General features: G+C 36.1%; 1 protein-coding gene across 13 annotated transcripts in view; it reads right to left on the bottom strand.

Moving 5' to 3' along the window:
- Positions 1 to 20,567, bottom strand: part of PUM2 (pumilio RNA binding family member 2) — a 105,115-nt gene that overhangs the window by 16,682 nt on the left and 67,866 nt on the right. For 8 of the 13 annotated variants that reach the window (XM_023230071.1, XM_023230062.1, XM_023230060.2 and 5 more), the window contains 2 exons: positions 20,274 to 20,561; positions 15,898 to 16,134 (listed from right to left, as the gene is read on the bottom strand). In XM_023230071.1, coding sequence (XP_023085839.1) covers positions 15,898 to 16,134; positions 20,274 to 20,561 — 525 coding nt within the window. The remainder of the gene's footprint in view (positions 1 to 15,897; positions 16,135 to 20,273; positions 20,562 to 20,567) is intronic. The other 5 variants (XM_023230067.2, XM_023230068.2, XM_023230069.2 and 2 more) reach the window with 1 other exon arrangement.

The following is a 20,567-nucleotide window of genomic DNA, read 5'->3' on the forward strand; positions in this document are numbered from 1 at the left end:
CCCTATTGTCCTAACTTTACTTTTCTTCATTGAACTTCCCATTACATAGCATAACATGCATTTATTTATTTGAATCTCCAGTACCATCTCCAATACAAGAGACATAAAATTACACTAATCCCCATGCTAGCTACCTGGTGCCTAGAACAATGTCTAGACCAGCCTGACCAACATGGTGAAACCCCATCTCTACTAAAAATACACAAAAAATTAGCCAGGCGTGGTGGCATGCACCTGTAATCCCAGCTACTCAGGAGGCTGAGGCAGGAGAATCGCTTGAACCCGGGACATGGAGGTTGCAGTGAGCAGACTGTACCACCGCACTCCAGGCTGGGTGCCAGAGCGAGACTGTCTCAAAAAAAAAAAAAAAGAAAAGAAAAGCATGTAATTTAACAAGCTATCTTACACACCAAAATCTCTAAGATCAAATTCTTGTTTGGTCCAGTTATATGTAACTATCTCAGCACCCATTTATGATATTCAAAACGTTCAAGAGTTCAGTGTTTCAATACTGTCTCAAGAGTGCCAAGTCTTTCCACTTCCATTGTTTGTTTATATATTTCCAACTGTTCATAATAACTGATCACTAGCCCATCTGATTCTTTATAATTGGGTCCTTATCACACCCTGCACAGCCACTGGGTTTTCTCTAGCATCCTTGCCCTTTTTGAAGGGCAGGGGTGCTTTGCTTATCATTTCAATCTGGTTAAAATTTATTTTTCTTAATCAGCTGACTTTCAGATTCACCAATCCATTTTTATACACATCAACTGTATTTTTCCTTTCAAAGTCCATTTTGATGTCACTTTATGATAAAAACCTACAGAATCCGGATACAGTATATGCTCTAAGATCTTCAACCTAGTTTTCAAGTCATTACTCCAAACCTATTTTTCACACAAATTTCTTAGTAGTACCCTAACTGTTCATACCCCCCGCCCACTTACTTGTTACTATTTCTTATCATTACCTCAAACATACCCTTAATGCATTAAAGATTTTGACACCAAATTTAAAACACATACTCACCCCAGGAAATAAAGAAGCTGGTTTTATTTGGTACCTTCCAAATATCCTGCCAATAAGCAACAGGAATTTCTCCCCTATCTAGGTATTCTTTGATTTAAATTCTATCAGCTCCTAACAACAGAACTCCAGTGCACATGGTTCACAATATCTATCTAATACTACACTGTCTTGAATTTTAAAAAACCTTAGACATTCAGTTCTACAAGACTAAGTGGTCTTCTCATACATGAAATTCACAAATTTGGTGGCTCACGCCTATAATCCCAGCATTTTTGGGAGGCTGAGGCAGGCATATAGCTTGAGGTCAGGAGTTTGAGACCAGCTTGGGCAACATGGCAAAACCCTATCTCTACAAAAAATACAAAAATTAGCCAGGAGTGGTGGTGTGTGTCTGTAGTCCCAGCTACTTGGGAAGGGTGAGGTAGGGAGGATCGCTTGAGCCTGGGAGGCAGAGGTTGCAGTGAGATGAGACTGTGCCACTGCACTCTAGCCTGGACAACAGAGTGAGACCTTGTCTCAAAAACAAAACAACAACCCCCCCCCCCCCCCCCCGCAAAAAAAAAAAAAGATAAAAAAAATATTATTCTCCAGAAACTAATTCACTTTCACCCAGGGAAGCATATCTTTTCTCTTACAAATAAGTAAGTGTGTAAAACCCAATTTAAAACATACATTAGACATCTTAAATTTCGTTATCTAAATATTGAAAGCAGATCATCTAAAATATCTGGAGATTGAGGGACATTCTATACAACAGGCCTATACCCTTTAAAAATGTCAAGGTCATAAAAAACAAACAGTTTAAGATTAAAGAGCAGTGATGAAAGTAATCTGTGATCCTCAATTTGACAATAGACCCCCAAATCAATCTCCCTCTTTCTTATAAAGGTAATCAGTGAGGTAAGTAGCAAAGTTTGAATAAAGTTGGCTACTTTGATTAGTGGTTTATCAGTGTTAATTTCCTGACTTTAGTAATTGTGGTTTTATATGAAAACATATACTTACTGTCAACAAACATACACTAATCTATTTCTGAGTAAGGGACATCATGCCTGCAACTTCCTTTTTTTTGAGACAGGGTATCTATCACTCTGTTGCCCAGGCTGGAGTGCAGTGACGCAACTTTGGCTCACTGCAATCTCTGTTTACTGGGTTCAAGCGATTCTCCTGCCTCAGCCTCATGAGTAGCTGGGATTACAGGTGCGCACCACCATGCCTGGCTGATTTTTGTGTTTTTTTATTAGAGACAGGGTTTCACCATGTTGGCTTGACTGGTCTCAAACTCCTGACCTCAAGTGATCCGCCCACCTTGGCCTCCAAAAGTGCTGAGATTACAGAGGTGAGCCACCACGCCGGCCCACTTGCAACCTCCTTTCAAAAGCAAGCCTAGATAGTGTTGTGGATGAGGGGAAGAAGAGAGGGAGAGAGAATCATACAGCCAATGTGGTAAAAGTGGTAACATCTGGAAAACATGGGTGAAGGGTATAGTTTTGCAATTTTCCCATTAGTTTCAAATTATCCCAGAAATCGTTAAAAACAAACACACAAACAAATCATCATATTCATACTTCTGCTGCTGGTAGTCTAAAAGCAGTTATCTTCCGCACCAAAAGTATTAAAGAGATAAGGTCTTTTCATATCATCATTCAGTCCCCACTACCATTCATGACTGTTTAATCACTATCTGCCTAAGAGTGTATATAGGACATGTAGATCAGTACTATAATTTCACAGATGAGGTCACTATGGTCCAATGGTCCAAAAGGTATGGGACATGCAGCTAATCAGCCAAGACCCTTAGGCCAGAGCTTATCTCATATGACAGTGTGCCAATCTTCTGTGCTATTTACATCTTTCATGTTCATTCATGAGAACTTTAAAGGCAAACACAATTTTATTAGTAGAAATAACATGATTTTACAGGTTTTCATAATTTCTGAGAAGTCTGTTTTAGAATCCTTCCCTATTAAGTATCACAAGTCAAAAAGATTATTAAAAAATACAGTTGTCTTTCAGTATGCTTGGGGGATTGGTTCCAGGACGCACACAAAATACCAAAAATCTGTGGAAGCTGAACTCCAGCAGTTTGGCCCTATGTCACCTATGAACATGAAAGGCAAGACCTCCATATCTACAGGTTCCACCTCCTAACCAAGGATGCAGAATCTGTGGAAATAAGGCAGGTCCTCTGCGGGGCAGGGGGTAGTGGGGGAGACTGTAAGTGAAATAACCACAAAATAACTAAATCTGTCTAGCCTTCATTTTTCACTGTTTTCTACCCTCTGGGATTGGAATGACAGCTACTCAATCTATCAGGCCTGTATATTCTTTTAAGAATAGAGATTCCTGACCCTTACTTAAAACATACGTTAATTACTCCTTCTGGATAAATTTAAAAAAAAATAAAAATCTACCTGAAGGATATTCTGATAGAAGAGTATGGGGACTAATTAATTAGAATAAAAACAATTTAATGTTTCATTTTACAACAGATTTTCAACTACTAATTGCAAATAAAAACGAAAATAGGTATGCCCCATGCAGTGGCTCAGGTCTGTAATCCCAGCACTTTGGGAGGCTGCGGTGGGCGGATCACTTGAGATTATGAGTTCAAGACCAGCCTGGCCAACATGGTGAAACCCCGTCTCCACTATATATATATGTAAAAAAATTAGCTGGGTGTGGTGGCATACGCCTGTAGTCCCAGCTACTTGGGAGGCTGAGACAGAACTGCTTGAACCCAGGAGGCAAAGGTTACAGTGAGCAGAGACTACACCGCTGCACTCTAGCTTGGGCAACAGAGCAAGACCCTGTCTAAAATAAATAAATAAATAAATAAATAAATAATTTTTTTTGGGGGGGGGGTCCTGAAAAGGATACAACTACACATAGGCTACTAAGTAAGAGTTTATTTCAGAAGCCAAGGCTCTGGAAATCACAATAAATGGAAAGATGATAGCTACAGTAGCCAAAGAATCAAAGATACGGAAGGAGTAGCTGGGAACGTCTAAAATGAGGACAGAGTATTTTACAGCATTTAACTACTTCTACTCCAAAAAGAGGGCAACTTAGTACTTTTAGTTCAGTATTTTCTGATTACTTTTCAAAACTATATGCATGTTGCTCGGCTTTAGTGGGAAAACCTAAAGGTTAAGTGGAGGAAGACAGAACATTGCTTCTCAATATGCACACCAATCACCCTGGGATCTTTACATGTTTCTAAATCCCCATAGTTGGTACTACATGCTAGTCCTTGAAGGTCCATGGCATATAGTAATTAACTTTTGTTGAAAAAGAAAAAGGCAACTATCTGTGAGCCTACCTCACATTATTATCTGCACATTAATATGGTCGTGTATACAGTAAGTTTTTAAAAGGTAGCTACCATTTGTTGAAGATTTTGTGTTGGATACTGTGATATGCGAATTTTACGTAAAATGCTGTACTGTGTTGTAGCCTCTAAAAAGTCAAGTTTTTATAAATGTTGTAAGCCATCCAACTGAGGACAAAAATTTTTTCTATTATGTGGCTCAAAGTTCTTCCAGCTTCTACCCCATTACTTAACTGACTAAGACTTTGGATTCAGACTTGGGAAATCAGGCGGCAAACGGGACAACAGCCCCCCACCAAATACATATTCAAGTTTTAACCCCCTGTACCTGTGAATGTGACATTCTTTGGGGAAAGTGTCTTTGACTAGTGTCCTTATAAGAAATGGAAAATTTAGAGATGCATGGGGAGAATGCCATGTGATGATGGACACTGACACCGGAGTGACGTATCTATAAGCCAAGGAACATCAAAGATGGCCAGTAACTACCACCAAAACCTAGGAAGAGACAGAAAGGGTTGTCCCCTAGATCCTTTGGAGCATGGTCCTGCTGACATCTTGATTTCAGATGTACAGTCTTTAGAACTGAGTTGAATAAATTTCTATTGTTTGAAGCCACCTAGTTGTAGTCATTTGTTACAGCAGTCCTAGGAAACGAATACAAATGTCACTCTGTTTTCTTTAATTCAAGAAAATCAATCATATATTAGCTGGAATATTTTTTTATTTTATTTTTTTAAAGAGACGGAGTATGGATCTGCCACCCAGGCTGGAGTGCAGTTGCACGTTGTTGGCTCACTGCAACCTCTGTCTCTGGGTTCCAGCAACTCTCCTGCCTCAGCCTCCAGATAGTTGAAACCACAGGCGCACGCTGTCATGCCCGCGTAATTGTTTTGTATTTTAGTAGATATGGGGTTTCACCATGTTGCCCAGGCTGGTATCGAACTCCTGAGCTCAGGCAATCCACCGGTCATGGCCTCCCAACGTGCTAGGATTACAAGTGTGAGCTACTGCGCCCAGCCTAGCTGGAATACTTAATGTCATATACATTTAATATAGTTTATGTACACAGGGTGAATGCTAAAATAAAAACAAGGTACAGATAGATAATATTTCTTTCCAGATTAATATATAAATGACTCAAATCTGTGGGGCATTTTCATTTTTTTCCCTCAGAATTTAAAATTTTTTGTATGTCTATTGCATTTAAAGTATAAATCGTTTTTTATGTCTCTGAAATTGGCAGGTGGTTGCACTATTATTTTATGATACATCATTTGTTACACTGCTGTATGAGAATGCTATCCTCTTAACAGCCTATGAGGCAGACATATCGCCATTTTACTTGTGAGACAACAGCTTAGAGAAGCTAAATAACTTATCCAAGAAAGCACAGCTAATAATTAGGCTGAATTTTTGTTTACCATTATGTCTAAAAATTTCATGTAAAGTTGTCAGCCATACTCTGCAATGCTTCCTAGAAAATGTTTACTCTCACATGCTATTCATAAGTCTGCAAAATGACTGAAGCTACATGAGGTATACACTGAATAAAATTTTAATACTTATTATTAACTACACATTTGCCATATGAAGACACAAAAATTTTATTGGAGGAAAGACTAAGGCTACAATGAGTTTAAAAAAACAAAGTAGGCATATATAAAAGTATAATCTTCCACATCATTTTAATAGGCTAATATAAAAACATAAACATGTCAAACATACTACCTTAATATTGTTAATTTTATGACAATATGCAAACAACAGTAGATGCAAATGACAAGCCAAGTGCTCTAAAATAGAAAATAAAAATCTGTTGTTTCCATTTCTATTGCTTGTGATTCTTTTCTATAAGCAATTTTTTAAAATCTTACCTTTTATTATAGTCTCTACTGGTTAAACTTAAAAAAATAAAGGGCAGACTATCACCATAGAAGGTATTTAATAATCTTCCTTTATTCATCAAGGAGCATTTAAACAGACTAAGTGATAACATACTTAGTTAACATAACATACACAGTCTTCAGACTAGTTATGACATCATTTCCATCAATAACCCACCCTGTCAATTTCTATTACACTATCAAAAGGGGGTAACATTGTATAGTTTCAAAAATTGCCTCAATTTTTAATCTTTAGTGAAAACCACCTCTCTTGTGACTGACGGACATGAGAACATTTTTAAAAACTTACCCTTAACCCCGCAAAAGACAGTAGTAGTGGGGTGAGTTCGAGTAGCCTAATAGGAACCTGTTGGTTTTTCCCTGAATATGTCATATAACCCTGTCAGATTTGGCCTAAATTCTTTCCTTTGTTACATTTGGTAACAAGTTAATAAATGAGCAAGCCATATCTGAATTTCCTTTTAAATATTCCTGCTGAGATTTCAAGGCCAGTTGCCTTTCTAATTGGAGTGAAGAAAAATTATAGGAGCTGGGATTGTCTTCCTTAAACCATAATTACTAAGGAGTTTATGCAATCCTAAAGCTTGCTTCAAAAGTTATGAATACTGGAATAAATTCTGATCCTACACAAACATTATGGGTACATTTATTATCTCTCTTGATGGGGTCATTGTGGTGGTGGGAAGACGGCTAAAGAACTGGGAAGGTAAAACACACACACACACACACACACACACAAAACAAAAACTCCACACAACTGACTGTCAAAACTTTGTTTTCATAGTGCAATGTTCTAAAGAGTATGATCCTGGCACACTGAACAAAGAAAACACTGATTGAGAACAGCCAAATAATGCTTTAATATAGTAATCTATGTAGGATACCAAGTATTTTTTAAAAACGAAGTGTCCTTACTCAATAATAAATTCATCAATAAAACAAATAAACAAAAACACTCAAATTCAATTACCCAAACATTCAATGAAATCTGAGTATTTTTAGTTGTAGAAAAAGGCCTGGGCTTTCTTGTTTGTAATCTAGTGGAGAAAATAAACCTAGAAACAATTCTATTGTAATCCAATGTGTGCTAACTTTGGTTCAAAAAACCCATAAAGGAATATAATTCCAATGAAATCACTATGTTTCTATAGAATTATTAAAGTGAAATAAGACAAGAACATTACAATCATTATATTGTAACTGCTGTTTTTGTCTGTATTTACCACAAAGCTACAAACACGATGACAGTGAATAAGGATGGTGTTTTTTCTCCTAGTCAAGCAGAGACTGGCTTCAATATTGTATTGAACATAGGTATTCAATATTGAATAAGTAAAAATTTTAATCACATAAAAATTCTAAAAAGGAGTCTAATAAAACTACAGAAAAGATAAAATAGCAATTACTTTCAGTAATTAGAAATAAAATCAAAACTTGCTATTTATATCCTATTTACAATATTTTAAAATATTACAAATAAGATTCTTTTTTTTTTTTTTTTGAGACAGGGTCTCAATCTGTCTTGCCCAGGTTGGAATGCAGTGGCACAACGCTGGCTTACTGCAACCTCCGTCTCCTGGGCTCAAGCAATCCTCCCACTTCAGCTTCTCAAGTGACTTGGACTACAGGCACATGCCACCACACCCAGCTAATTTTTGTAATTTTATTATACAGGGTTTCGCCACATTGTCCAGGCTGGTCTCGAACTCCCGAGCTCAAGCAATCCCCCTGCCTCAGCCTCCCAAAATGCTGGGATTACAGGTGTGAGCCACTGTATCTAAGATTCTTATCTGATGAGTTTTAACTTAAAATTAGTAATGAAATATTTATAAGACCCTTAAAATAACATTTAATTTGGATTAAAGATCAATTGTTAGCAAGTGAAAAACCACAAAGAAGCCAATACACTGACATTTCAACTCACTTTTTCCACAAAGTCACAACAAGTTAAATTATATTTTACTACAATTTTATAAAAAGTTTACAAAGATGTGAAACATAGGAAACATGGTCCTTTTATTCAGATAGGTATTAGAAATAAACGCATCCTGGGCTGGACACGGTGGCTCACAAGGTCAGGAGATTGAGACCATCCTGGCTAACATGGTGAAACCCGTCTCTACTAAAAAATACAAAAAATTAGCCGGGTGTGGTGGTGGGCGCCTGTAGTCCCAGCTACTCGTGAGGCTGAGGCAGGAGAATAGCATGAACCCGGGAGGTGGAGCTTGCAGTGAGCCGAGATCGCGCCACTGCACTCCAGCCTGGCCAACAAAGCAAGATTCCATTTCAAAAAAAAAATAATAACAAACAAATAAATAAAAGCATCCTGACTAGGCATGGTGACTCACGCCTATAATCCCAACACTTTGGGAGACCAAGGCAGGTGGATCACCTGAGGTCAGGAGTTCAAGACCAACTTGCCCAATATGGTGAAAATCTGTTTCTACTAAAAATACAAAAAACAGCTGAGCGTGGCAGCGCCTGTAATCCCTGCTATTCAGGAGGCTGAGACAGGAGAATCGCTTGAACCTGGGAGACAAAGGTTGCAGTGAGCCAAAATCATACCATTGCACTCCAGGCTGGGAGACAGAGCAAGACTTCGTCTCAAAAATAATAAATAAATAAATAAATAAATAAACAAACAAACAAACAAACAGAAAAGCATCCTTTGAGAAGCAGTACAACATCCGGAGTAAGCCAGATAAATGTGGCTTCAAAATTCTGGTTCTGCCTCTTACTAACTTCATGAATATAAGTCATGTAATTTCCTTGAGAATAAAGTGTGTTTGTGTGCGTATGTGTATGAGTGGTGTGAAACAGAAGTCAAAGTTCATTCCCCCTCATTTGGATATTCAACTACTCCTGCCCAAGTCACTGAAACACTCATTCTTCTCATATAAGCTGCAGTAGCAACTTGGTCATTACGGATCTAAATGAGTTGGTCTATTTCTGGATGCACTACTCTGTTCCGCTGTTCTATTTATTTATCCTTGTGCCAACAGTTTTAGTTACTGTAGCCTTCTAAGTTCTGGTATCTGGCAGTATTAAGTTTTCTAACTTTGCTTTTCAAAATTGTCTTCACTACTTTTGCTTCCGCTTTTCCATTTTCATTTTTTGCATCAGCTTATCAATTTTTTAAACCTAATTTTATTGATAGCATTCAATGTTTAGATCAACTAGAAGAAAACTGGTACCTTTATAATAGGAAGTCTTTCAACCTAAAATACGGTATGTCCTTCCATTTATTTAAGTCATCTGTAACTTCCGTCAGCATTTTATAGTTTATAATGTAAAAGATCTTGCCCTTCTTCCACTGGATCCATTCCTAGGTATATGACAACAAAACAACTCCAGTGAAAATATTCTCTACATATAAGAAACAATTTTTCAATGCCATTCCAAGAGATATATGCTACTTTCATTTTTATGTTATTTGGCTAACACTGAAAATCTCTCATGAAACACATCTGCCTGTATTTTAAAGGATACTTTTTGATCCTTAGGGTGCATTATAAGCATGGTGGAATGGTGTAAATTACAGGTGAATTCTTGGTAGATTAAAATAATTTTTTATTTGATTTTTTGAGACGGAGTCTCGCTCTGTTGCCCAGGCTGGAGTGCAATGGCGTGATCTCGGCTCACTGCAAGCTCCGCCTCCCGGGTTCACACCATTCTCCTGCCTCAGCCTCCCAAGTAGCTGGGACTACAGGCGCCAGCCACCACGCCTGGCTAATTTTTTGTATTTTTAGTAGAGACGGGGTTTCACTGTTCACAAGATGGTCTCGATCTCCTGACCTTGTGACTCACCCGCCTCGGCCTCCCAAAGTGCTGGGATTATAGGCATGAGCCACTGCGCCCGGCCGATTAAAAGTAACTACAAATTACTTCAAGTCAGTGTCTCCATGTGGAGGCTACTGAAAATTTCAGTGGGATGAACTATTTTTGTGCTGATTATGCAAAGCATAACATCTGGCTGCCAGGCATTTAATGCCAATGGAATCCCCACAAGCATTGTAACGAGCAAAAACTGTTGCTGCACATTTGCAAACTGTTCACATCCTTGTGAAGTCTACTACTAGGCATTTTAAACAAGTGCCCCGAGTGATTCCGATGCCAAAACACACAATTGGATCAAGTATTTTCTAGTCCTAAGTTTGTGATTATCTTAACTAAGTAAATTAACTGGTGAAAACTTTCTCAGACATTAAAACCACAATGTCACTGATATTATTAAAGGATAATAAATAAAAAATTAGCAACCCAAAAGAAGTACAACCAAGATCAAGACATTTTTATACAGAAAACCAAACATCACAAATTCTTCCATACAACTAGTAATATAACTTCTCCATAACATATTTCCTACTCATCAGCAAATAAATTACTTCTAGGTCTACCAAAGGTTTGTAGCTGCTTTTCAATTTATATTAACATGAGAACCTGTAAGATTCTGTTGAGAGTAGGGTGTGCTGCTCTATACACAGTCCCTAAATTGCCTGCCTTAGATTAATAAGTATTCTTATTTCAAATAAGAAGAAGTACAAATATAACATGTGCTTAGACAAGTATTTTTATCTAAATCTCAAGAATAACTAAACTGAGAAAGGAATCTAAAGAGCTGGTAATCCTATACATACTTTAACCAAAGAAAAGCGTAATTTATACCATCATAATGAGGTAATCATTAGATTCTAACTTAGAATAAGTTATTTATATACTTCATAAAATTGTTCAGTTCCCTATAGAATAACATAATGGAAAAAGGAAGAATAGTATCAGGAGTCAGAATTGGATGCTAGCCTTAATTCTATTATTTACTGGTTTGGGAAAGTCTCTTAATCAATTTATCTTTAATTTCTTCATCTTTAATGAACAAACCACTCTGACAGTCTATGCCAACAATTAGGATGAAATGAAATAATGAATATGAAGGTGCTTTAAAAAAAAAACTATCAAATGCTATTCAGTTACAGAGAACTGTAATTGCTAAAGGATAACTGTATTTTCAGTGAATGCTTCAAATAATTCATACTGTTTTCTGCTTTCATTAATGATTATATGTGAAACTCAGAAAAATGGCAGGTGACCTTACTAATTTTACTTCTCTGAATATTTTATTATAAGAGAAGCACAGGACTAAGTCTGCTAAAGGCCAGCAATTATAACAGAATGATTCTAAAAATTTATAATATCTTGCCTGTTACTAAAATTTTCTGTAATTGGAAGAAAAGACAGGTTATAAAATTTTATAATCCACAGCAAACTAAAGCACAGCCATTTACTTGCTGAATACATGACATTCTTCAGACTAGATAGTCCCCTTTCTTTTTTATTTTTATTTATTTATTTCTGAGATGGAGTCTTGCTCTGTCGCCCAGGCTGGAGTGCAGTGGCGCCATCTCAGCTCACTGCAAGCTCCGCCTCCTGGGTTCACGCCATTCTCCTGCCTCAGCCTCCCCAGCAGCTGGGACTACAGGCGCATGCCGCCACGTCTGGCTACTTTTTTTGTATTTTTTTAGTAGAGACGGGGTTTCACCGTGTTAGCCAGGATGGTCTCGATCTCCTGACCTCATGATCCTGCCGCCTCAGCCTCCCAAAGTGCTGGGATTACAGGCATGAGCCACCACCCCTGGCGATAGTCCCCTTTAAATACATTTTACTGAGTTCAAGGTCCACGTTACACTTTAGCACCCTTTTTTCTTAAGGAAAAAATAGCCAGTTCAAAAATGAAGAGGTACAGGGCAAGAAGCCATTAGTTTGTCAAAACCTAAGTTACATAACAAAAATAAGAACACTGCTTTATATCTAATAAGTTCCACATCAATCAAATTACTATGAGCATAAAGACTGGAGTTAAAAAAATTATCAACACTGTATTTTAAAAGTTTATTAGAAGAAGAAAAAGAAGGAAAACAAGGAAAGAACTAGCTGGCTAGCTCCAGGTAGAAAAATAAGGCAATACTAGAAATATTTAATGTTCTTCACAAGGAGTGAAGTATCTCAAAAAAAAAAAAAAAAAAGATGTTGACTTCTAGACAATGATGTATAAAACAACTGTAGGTAGACTGCCCCCCTCCTATAGATTAATACAACATGAGAAAATAACTCAACATTTAATATTGAACCTGAAGTTCAGAATTTTATACTGTTCTTTGCATTTCAGGGTAAAAACTAATCTCAAAATTATTCTCTCTCCAAGTTGTTGTCAACATGAGAACCAATATAAAGGGGCTCCAAGGGGCCAAAGAAGGTGTAATTTTAGAATCAAAAATAGATAAAAAATTGATGTCTTACACTGCAATGAACTGAAACATAACAATTATCCCCAAAATCAACCCATTTGTAGATAACAATGAGAATAAAAACACGAGTCACCTTTAAAGGTTGCTAGGGCATCAAAGTTATTCTGAAAGTAAAGGAAAGAATCATGTATTCTTCCGACTCTTACATGAACTGTCTTTCAGGGTAACGGATGAGGGATAGTTATTCTTCTTTACAGAAAAGTTCCAGATAATAAATGAATAAAGAATGACACAATTAACACATCACCATTTTGCAACCTCTGGAAAAACAAAGATGATGGAAGGCTGCTAAAACCATTAGGTGGATCAGGCTGGTCATCTCACAATGGAGACAACCAGACACGTGTCTCCTGATACGGTACAATAAAAAGTAACAGAAGCCCATGTTGTCAAAATAAACCAGCCAACCCATAAACTATCTGACCAAGCCTCTAGATCAAATTCCAGTTTACAGGAAAGAGATACAGGAACATTTTAAATACCACTATGGGGAGGCAATCAGCAAAGTCAAGAGTGTGGGAAAACCAATAGGACAAAGTTTCTTCATCAAATAAATGGAAAGGGGAAAAAAAGATGAAGAAAAAACAATTACACATTAAGACATATCAAACAAACGCAATGTATGAACCTTATTTTGACTGTGATTCAAACGGAACAATTGTTAAAGACATTTAAGTCAATTAAGAAGATTAGAGTTAATAAGAAATTATTTAAAAATATATGATATACTGTAGTTATTATTTTAGAAATAGAACCTCAGATATTACACAATAAAAATGGAAGAACAAAATTATTTTTTCATGCGTCTAACTTTAATATATTAGAATAAGCAACAGAGTTGCAAATTTGAACAAGTGTTTTAGATTTTAATGAAAAAATCAACACCCCAGAACTATGCACTGAAATTCTTACACTTCAATCAAAAAGTGATTACTAGTCATCCTGCTAAAAATACATGTGTTGGTTACATGCCTATCTTAAAAAATGAAAAAAAAAATTTTTTTTTTGAAAGACAGCATAGAATGTTGCTACTGGGCATTTTCTGTGAATCTCAAATAACTAACACTAAGAAAGGAACATACTTTGGGAATGCAGATCTCAAGCTTTACATGTAACTGTAATGGCTCTAACATTCACATCTTAAAATCTCCCAGGAAAATAACCTGGAATTAATTCCAACCAATTCTAATGAGAATTGAGAGAACTTATCTCTATCTTATGATTTCATATTCTTGATATGTGAGATCAGTAAAATTACTTAAAAATATGCAAATTCCATTTCCATAGGTCTTTTATACCATCAGCCTTGAGACTTGCTTCATAAATAAATTCACTTCATGGGTACATAATTAAAATACTTCTTTTTTTTATTGGACAGCATGAAAGCCTTGCATCATGATCCATTCATAGGGAGGTGCAGAGTAGATTATTTCCATGAATAGTATGCAAAGAGAACATTTATGAAATCCTTCAAGTTATTCTCAACCTGGTAAGGGTCTATTCATTGCTAACAATGTTGCCAGTCATACTACCACTAAAGCTATGGGAAATTGGGGGTCACAAAAAGAAAATAACACAGATAATTACGAATTTCAATCAGGGGTGTATTAAAATAGCAGATTTCAAGCTGAAGCTATGTTAGTCTACAACGCAGAACTGCTGGCCCAGTGGTGATTACTTCCCACAATTGACCAGAATTCCTTCCCTAAGCATCTATTAGGCTGGTTTCTTTACAACCTAAAGAAAGAGAAGCACATATCTAGACTGCTCTTTAATCATAGACACATCTAAAAAGTCACTTATATCCGATTTCTAAGCAAGCTATGTAGAAACTATTTACTGCCATTTATACAGGCACTAAAGCACAACAGCAGTAAGAGCTGAACAAGAATCTCATTTTGAAACTTACCTATGAAAAGATGACAGGACATGACAAATAAAATCTTAACAATAAAACAGAAAACTATTGTGATAGGTCTAATCTTAGGTTTATTATGTTCCAAATTTTTGTGTCCATTTCATAGGCATGTCTTATGAAGGGGGGATGCCTGAGCAGTAATAACAGAAATCAGGAGCTGAGCAGCTCCTGTGACTAAGAATAGATGATAAATGAAGAAAGGTATTAGGCTAAAGACTGGTAAATCTGCACATCTAGTGCTGCAAAGTGGATCTTAGCATTCCATTTGAATACATTAATTGGTTGTATATGTTCAGTATCCCCCAAAATCCTCAAATGAGCAAAGGCCCAGAATTTGGGGTGGAGGACCAGAGTCTTTAAAAAAGAAATCTAGTCCACTGTGTGTGCAATAATGTAAATCAAAATGAACAGTGCAACAGATACCTTTGTTACATGGACATTTATTGTATTAACAATTTTTTTTTTTTTAAATAGCTATACCCATGTTAATTGGAGGGGGTGGTCAAACATGATCACTAACTTACAGTACATCTGCTTACAGTAGCAACATTACTTTTTAAAACACAAGCTGATTTAAATCTTTCCAAATACGTAAAAGCTGTCAATAGAATCCCTCAGTTTCAGCTGAATAACTAGAATTATAAAAATTCAAAATAAAGTTTAAAAAATAATTTCTTTGACAAGATAGGGATTCATATACAGCCTCTGATGTCCAAAGCCCTTCAAAACGTATTATCTGCATGGATAAATACTTCCTGGGGAAGGAAAAAAGGTAACCACCAATTTAATTATTTGGGGGTGGGAACAATTTTAATATACAAATATAAACAAAGTTCTCAATGCTCCAACTTCAGGGGTACAACAAGCCTAAAACATTTTTAACATATCCAAAAGAGAAGTATATGGCCTAAGCCCATAAGCTTCCTTAAGTGACAAATATACTAAATTCAAATTCACTGAAATAATTCTCTGGTAAAATGGCCAGGTATTGAAAGACCAAAGCAAAAACCAGTGTACTAACCTAGTTCAGTAGCTATGTAACTAATGTTTTTCTTATGGTGTGCAAATCTTTTGAGAGTGAAATTTCTCTTTCACTATTATGTTTAAATAGTTGACTTTTCAGATGCTCTAAAACACACAAATCAAAAGCACAGACAAGAAAAAACACACCATTATATTTCATAAAAGAAACATAAGAAACAATAGGGGGGGTCTTTACCTTATTGTACATTAGACCCTCACTTTTAATTTTCGTGAAAGGAGAACTTTTTCAAAAGACTAATATCTAAAAGCAAAAGCAATTTGGCATGTTTTATCCAACATTAAATATTTTACATATATTATAAACACACACACAAACACACATACATGTATACATACAAATAAAAAGGGTTTTGGTTTTTTTTTTACCTAAATGCAAACTGGATGAGGATCCATGTGATGAAAGTGATGGCGGTGGCGTAAGTGAATGTCCTGGAGTTTGGCTTGGCAGAGGCATGCCTATTGGACTTGGAGAGGAGGAAAATCCCAGACTATTGTAAAATGGTTGCCCTATGGGTGCTAGGCTGCTACTAGATCTTTTGTACAAGTCAGAGCTAGTAGATAGAGACTCTCTCCTTGTGGCACTACTACTTGCAGAACTGCCAACTGAAGAAGAAATAAAAAAAACCCTAATTACATACAGTGTTAACTGAATAAAACCTATCCCCAACTCTCGCTGGGCAATAACAGAAGTGATCACAATAATTATTTTTAGAAACATTTTGGAGAAGATAATTACTGTGATAACTATATATACTAACTTATTAATCATAAAAGGGTATAAATGCACCCCAATAAAGAACCAAATACTTAACAGAGCAGTCATATGTTTCATTATTTCACACATATTTACCACTGACACACCTGATTACTGTGCTTTAATACCCTGGTATGATTTATAAACCCTGGAATTGCAAGTTGTCTGCATTAGGACATGCTAGAGATTAAATTCCATTAAGTTTAAATTCTGGTAGTATCCTCAACTCTGGAACCTGCTTCTTAGACGTTAACTCAATGCCAAGAAAAGATTATATGAATAAATAAAATATTAATACATTTCCTTCACCATTCATATGTAATTTGTCGTCTAGCTGTGTTCAAAACACAGCCCTTTAAGTCCATATTGGCCCGAATATTGATCAGTTGTGAAATATAGAGAGCAGCTAACTCAACAGTATTTTTCATACTACACATTCTCCCTTGTTCTCCAACTACATTACAAAATAACTCAACTTTTAGAAAATTAATAGCTCTCATTGTTATCAAACCAAAGACATGCTTTCACTTATCCCACAGGACTCTTCCACTCCTAAGATGCTAATACTGCCTCCTGAGCCCCTTACTCAAGGCTGAACAGGTTTTTGTCATTAGACAATACACAGTTTCTCTTACTTCACATCCCTTAATACACTGCATACCGAATTTTTACTTAATACCAAATGTAACTATTATCCTTCTAATCCTTTTTCCTTTTATAGTGCAGAAAATAAAGGCCATGTAGGCCCTGGTGAGCTATACATGCTTAGAAGAGCTAATCAAGATCTGGCTGTTAATCAACACCTGTCTGGATAATCAAATTCCACAGCATGCATCTCTAAGGGCTGTCCAAAACTCTCAGTTCTCAAGTCTCATTTAAAGCCCATATATTCAAGTATGTTTCCTTCCTATTTCTAAGCACTAGCCTCTTTTAACTGAATAACTTTTACATCTAAGAAAATTTCAAACCACATTTCTGAACCTGCCAAATACATTTTTAAATGACAAGCTCTATATTCGGACCAATATGGCAATGCTTTCCAAGGAATCTGTAAGTTTCTATTAAATCTTATTTAACCACAAGTCATATATAAGTAGGTCATACAGGGTATAAAGAAAAAAATTAAGGAGAGTACATCATGGGTAGACCAAGGTAAGAGTATAACACAGACAGAAAACTTAATTACGTTGGTTTTGCCACATTCAAAATTCTATAGAGGGGTTAAAAAAAAAAAAAACAGGCTTATGCTACCACATTAGGCAAAAGATTATAATGCTATTCAACCTTTTATACCAGCCAATGGAGTTTCTGAGACTGACCATGTTTTGTTGAAAATTTTACATTTTAAGATATCATAGTAAGAAAATACTAGAGGTGTCTATATGCATTTTTATTGCAAAAATGTATTATAAACACATGTAATAAAACAGCTATTCTTGAGTTGGTTTTGGCAAAACTGGCAATGTATGTTACATTAACTATGCTAATTTAAAAGGACACTGTCAAAGTGATTTTTCTAAAATATGGCTACATTTTAAATTGCTATTTCAGAAAACAATTTGACAATGAAAAAGACAACAGCTCTCTAATGAGAGCAGCATTATTCCCCTGACAAATAATCCAATAAACCAGTTTTGACACATGCAATATTATTTTCCTCCAAAAAGGAAAAGCCAAGCCAAACATTTAAAAAAAATTCAGAAATAACCTTAAACATAAAGAAGCTGGCTCTTTAAGTTTTACTATATGCCTAAATTATCTCCAACAGTATGACTATGAGATATGAAACCAAGTGTACCTAAAATATCTAAGAGGGTAGACAGATTGCTAATCATTCATTGACTGTGAAAAAAAAGGCTAAATTATAAACTTTCAATTGTAGCAACTCTTTAAAAAAATAACAGGTCATAGAAAAGATGATTTAAATTATATGTTACGATGTTTAGGCTTCTTGGCCAACTGTATCATAAAATGGGGTATTTAACACTGTTAAACATTAATAATTTCATCATAGAGGTAAGAGAACGATTGTGTATGTTACTTGTGTACGTGCATACAGGCACACAACCACATTATGTTTTAGAGTTCATATAAGTATATAATTGCCATAATGTGAAAAGGCAGTGGGCAAACTTGTAAGAGTCCATATGCATAGCACTTGAATAAACTCCCACAAAATGCCCAAGAGAAGGGAGATGATGGACTCTTTACTGGCATTCAGGGGTGGCAATCACTAATGCTCTCTAAAGCAAGGTAAAATGAAGCTCTTACAGATTGGAGTCAGAATTGAGTAAGCCATGCTTGTAAATAACTGAGGCGTGAAGGTTAGTTTTGGGGAAACGGCATCTGTAGGGGACAAAATGTTCATGTCAATCAATTCTTGAAAGGGGGAAAGCAGCCTTACCTAAGAAACAAATGGAAATTTGAAAGAACTGAGTAGGGGCCTAGAAATCTGTACCAGACCATCAGTGACATACTATGTAAGAAAGGAAACATGGGGTTTAATCAATGCTTTTTTCTGAATTATTTAGGGCCTACAATTTATAATTTAGAAACTATTTCCACAAGTTTTTTATGTTACTTCTTCTTCCAGTTTTCCTCAGAATATTTAGGATTCTTTGGAGAAACTGTTCCAATTGTGTTAGAAACAAGGAATGAGTCCTATGGGAGTGCGTGAGGTGGACAAAGAGATACACAACTCCAAAAGCAATGAAAAAACTCAAGTACAAAAATGAAAAGATTTAACAATCCCCATGTTCACTGGATTTTCCCTCAGAAATTCTTATGAGCAGTATTTATATAATTTTGTGTCAGTCAAATATGACATTCACTTATTGTATTTCATGACAATAAATGAAAAAAGATTCTGCCATCTAAAAGTTTATGGCTGTTCTAGACCATCCTTCCTGTATATATGAATGATAAAAGTTCAGAAGACACTCCCTTAGAAAACTGGCAAGCATTGTTAATAATGCCTGGCATGTGTTAGTTCTGCCATTTTCCACACCAGAAAAGAATATAATTTGATGTGGTAAGAAAAGAGATGAGAAACAGATATTAAGGACTGTAGCAAGTCATGTTACAGAAACAGAAAATCTCTTGAGGTCCAAATAGCCCTATCCTCATGAAGAAAAGGCTGCCAACTGCACCAACAGAACTGGGTCAGCTGTTTTTCCCCCAATGTTTCCTGAGTACTGTGGAAAACTCACAGAATACACCAAGTGTATCAACAAGAAGTCAATGTGGGCCTCTTCTGATTTCACTTAGTTCTTCCTCTATCACAGGATCCAGGAACCAGTTTGAGTGGGTCAATTATTTAGTGAAGCTATTTAAAATTTTGATTTCTTAAGTGTCATATAAAGCTAAGATACATGAATAGATACCCTTTTAAGTAAATTTTTAGTGACAAAGGCTAACTTATTTAATCTAAAAAAAGATAACCATACTGGTAGTTTCTTAGGGGATTCTGTTGAGAACATTTCATTACTTATACACACACATATGTATTTTTTTATATTAGGCCAAATTTTAAAACTGTAATAAACTACCAGCATTTATTAAGAATAAACCATCTAATAAGCACACAAAGATAACTGCTTTAAAATACCAAAAATTTAAGATGGCAAAATATTTACCTCCACAAACATTAATATTATGTAGTGAATGAAGATGAGCTAATAATTAGTGAATAATATATTGACCCAAATAACCTTACTGAAACAAAAATTACAGTAATCAATTCCTAGAGCCAGGGAAAAAGGAAATGTATTACATATGAGTTAAGAATAGGCTGCTTGTAATGAGTTAAACATTGGTGAGTGTTAAAAAGATTTGCAGGATATTTTTTTCCTACAAAATTAAACCAGCAGTCCAATACTTTATTCCTGTCCTTCCTATACTACATGCTATTATTGCTTATTTTAATGTTAAACACACTCATATACCTCTTCCACTTAGCAGAGTATGCTCATCGTAAAAAAAAACTTACCTGATGAACCAAATCCACTGAGGGCTGAGCCTATAGCAGCACCCAAAGAGTTACCACTTCCAAAGCCAAGAGATGTACTTCCAGGTTGACCAGGTCCATGAGAAAATAAAGAACTACTCTGGGAGCTATTAGTCAAAGAACTGCTTCCATAAAATGAATTAGATTGCAGATTAGTGCTTGGCTGCTGTTGCTGCTGCTGCTGTGGTGGCTGAGTGCCAATTGGCCGAAACAGACCATTTGTGCTGCCTGTAAGGCTACTTGCAGTTCCTCCAGCTGCTGCTGCCGCTGCTGTAA

The sequence above is a fragment of the Piliocolobus tephrosceles genome, chromosome 15 (assembly GCF_002776525.5).
Source record: "Piliocolobus tephrosceles isolate RC106 chromosome 15, ASM277652v3, whole genome shotgun sequence".
NCBI classification, from domain to species: Eukaryota; Metazoa; Chordata; class Mammalia; order Primates; family Cercopithecidae; genus Piliocolobus; species Piliocolobus tephrosceles.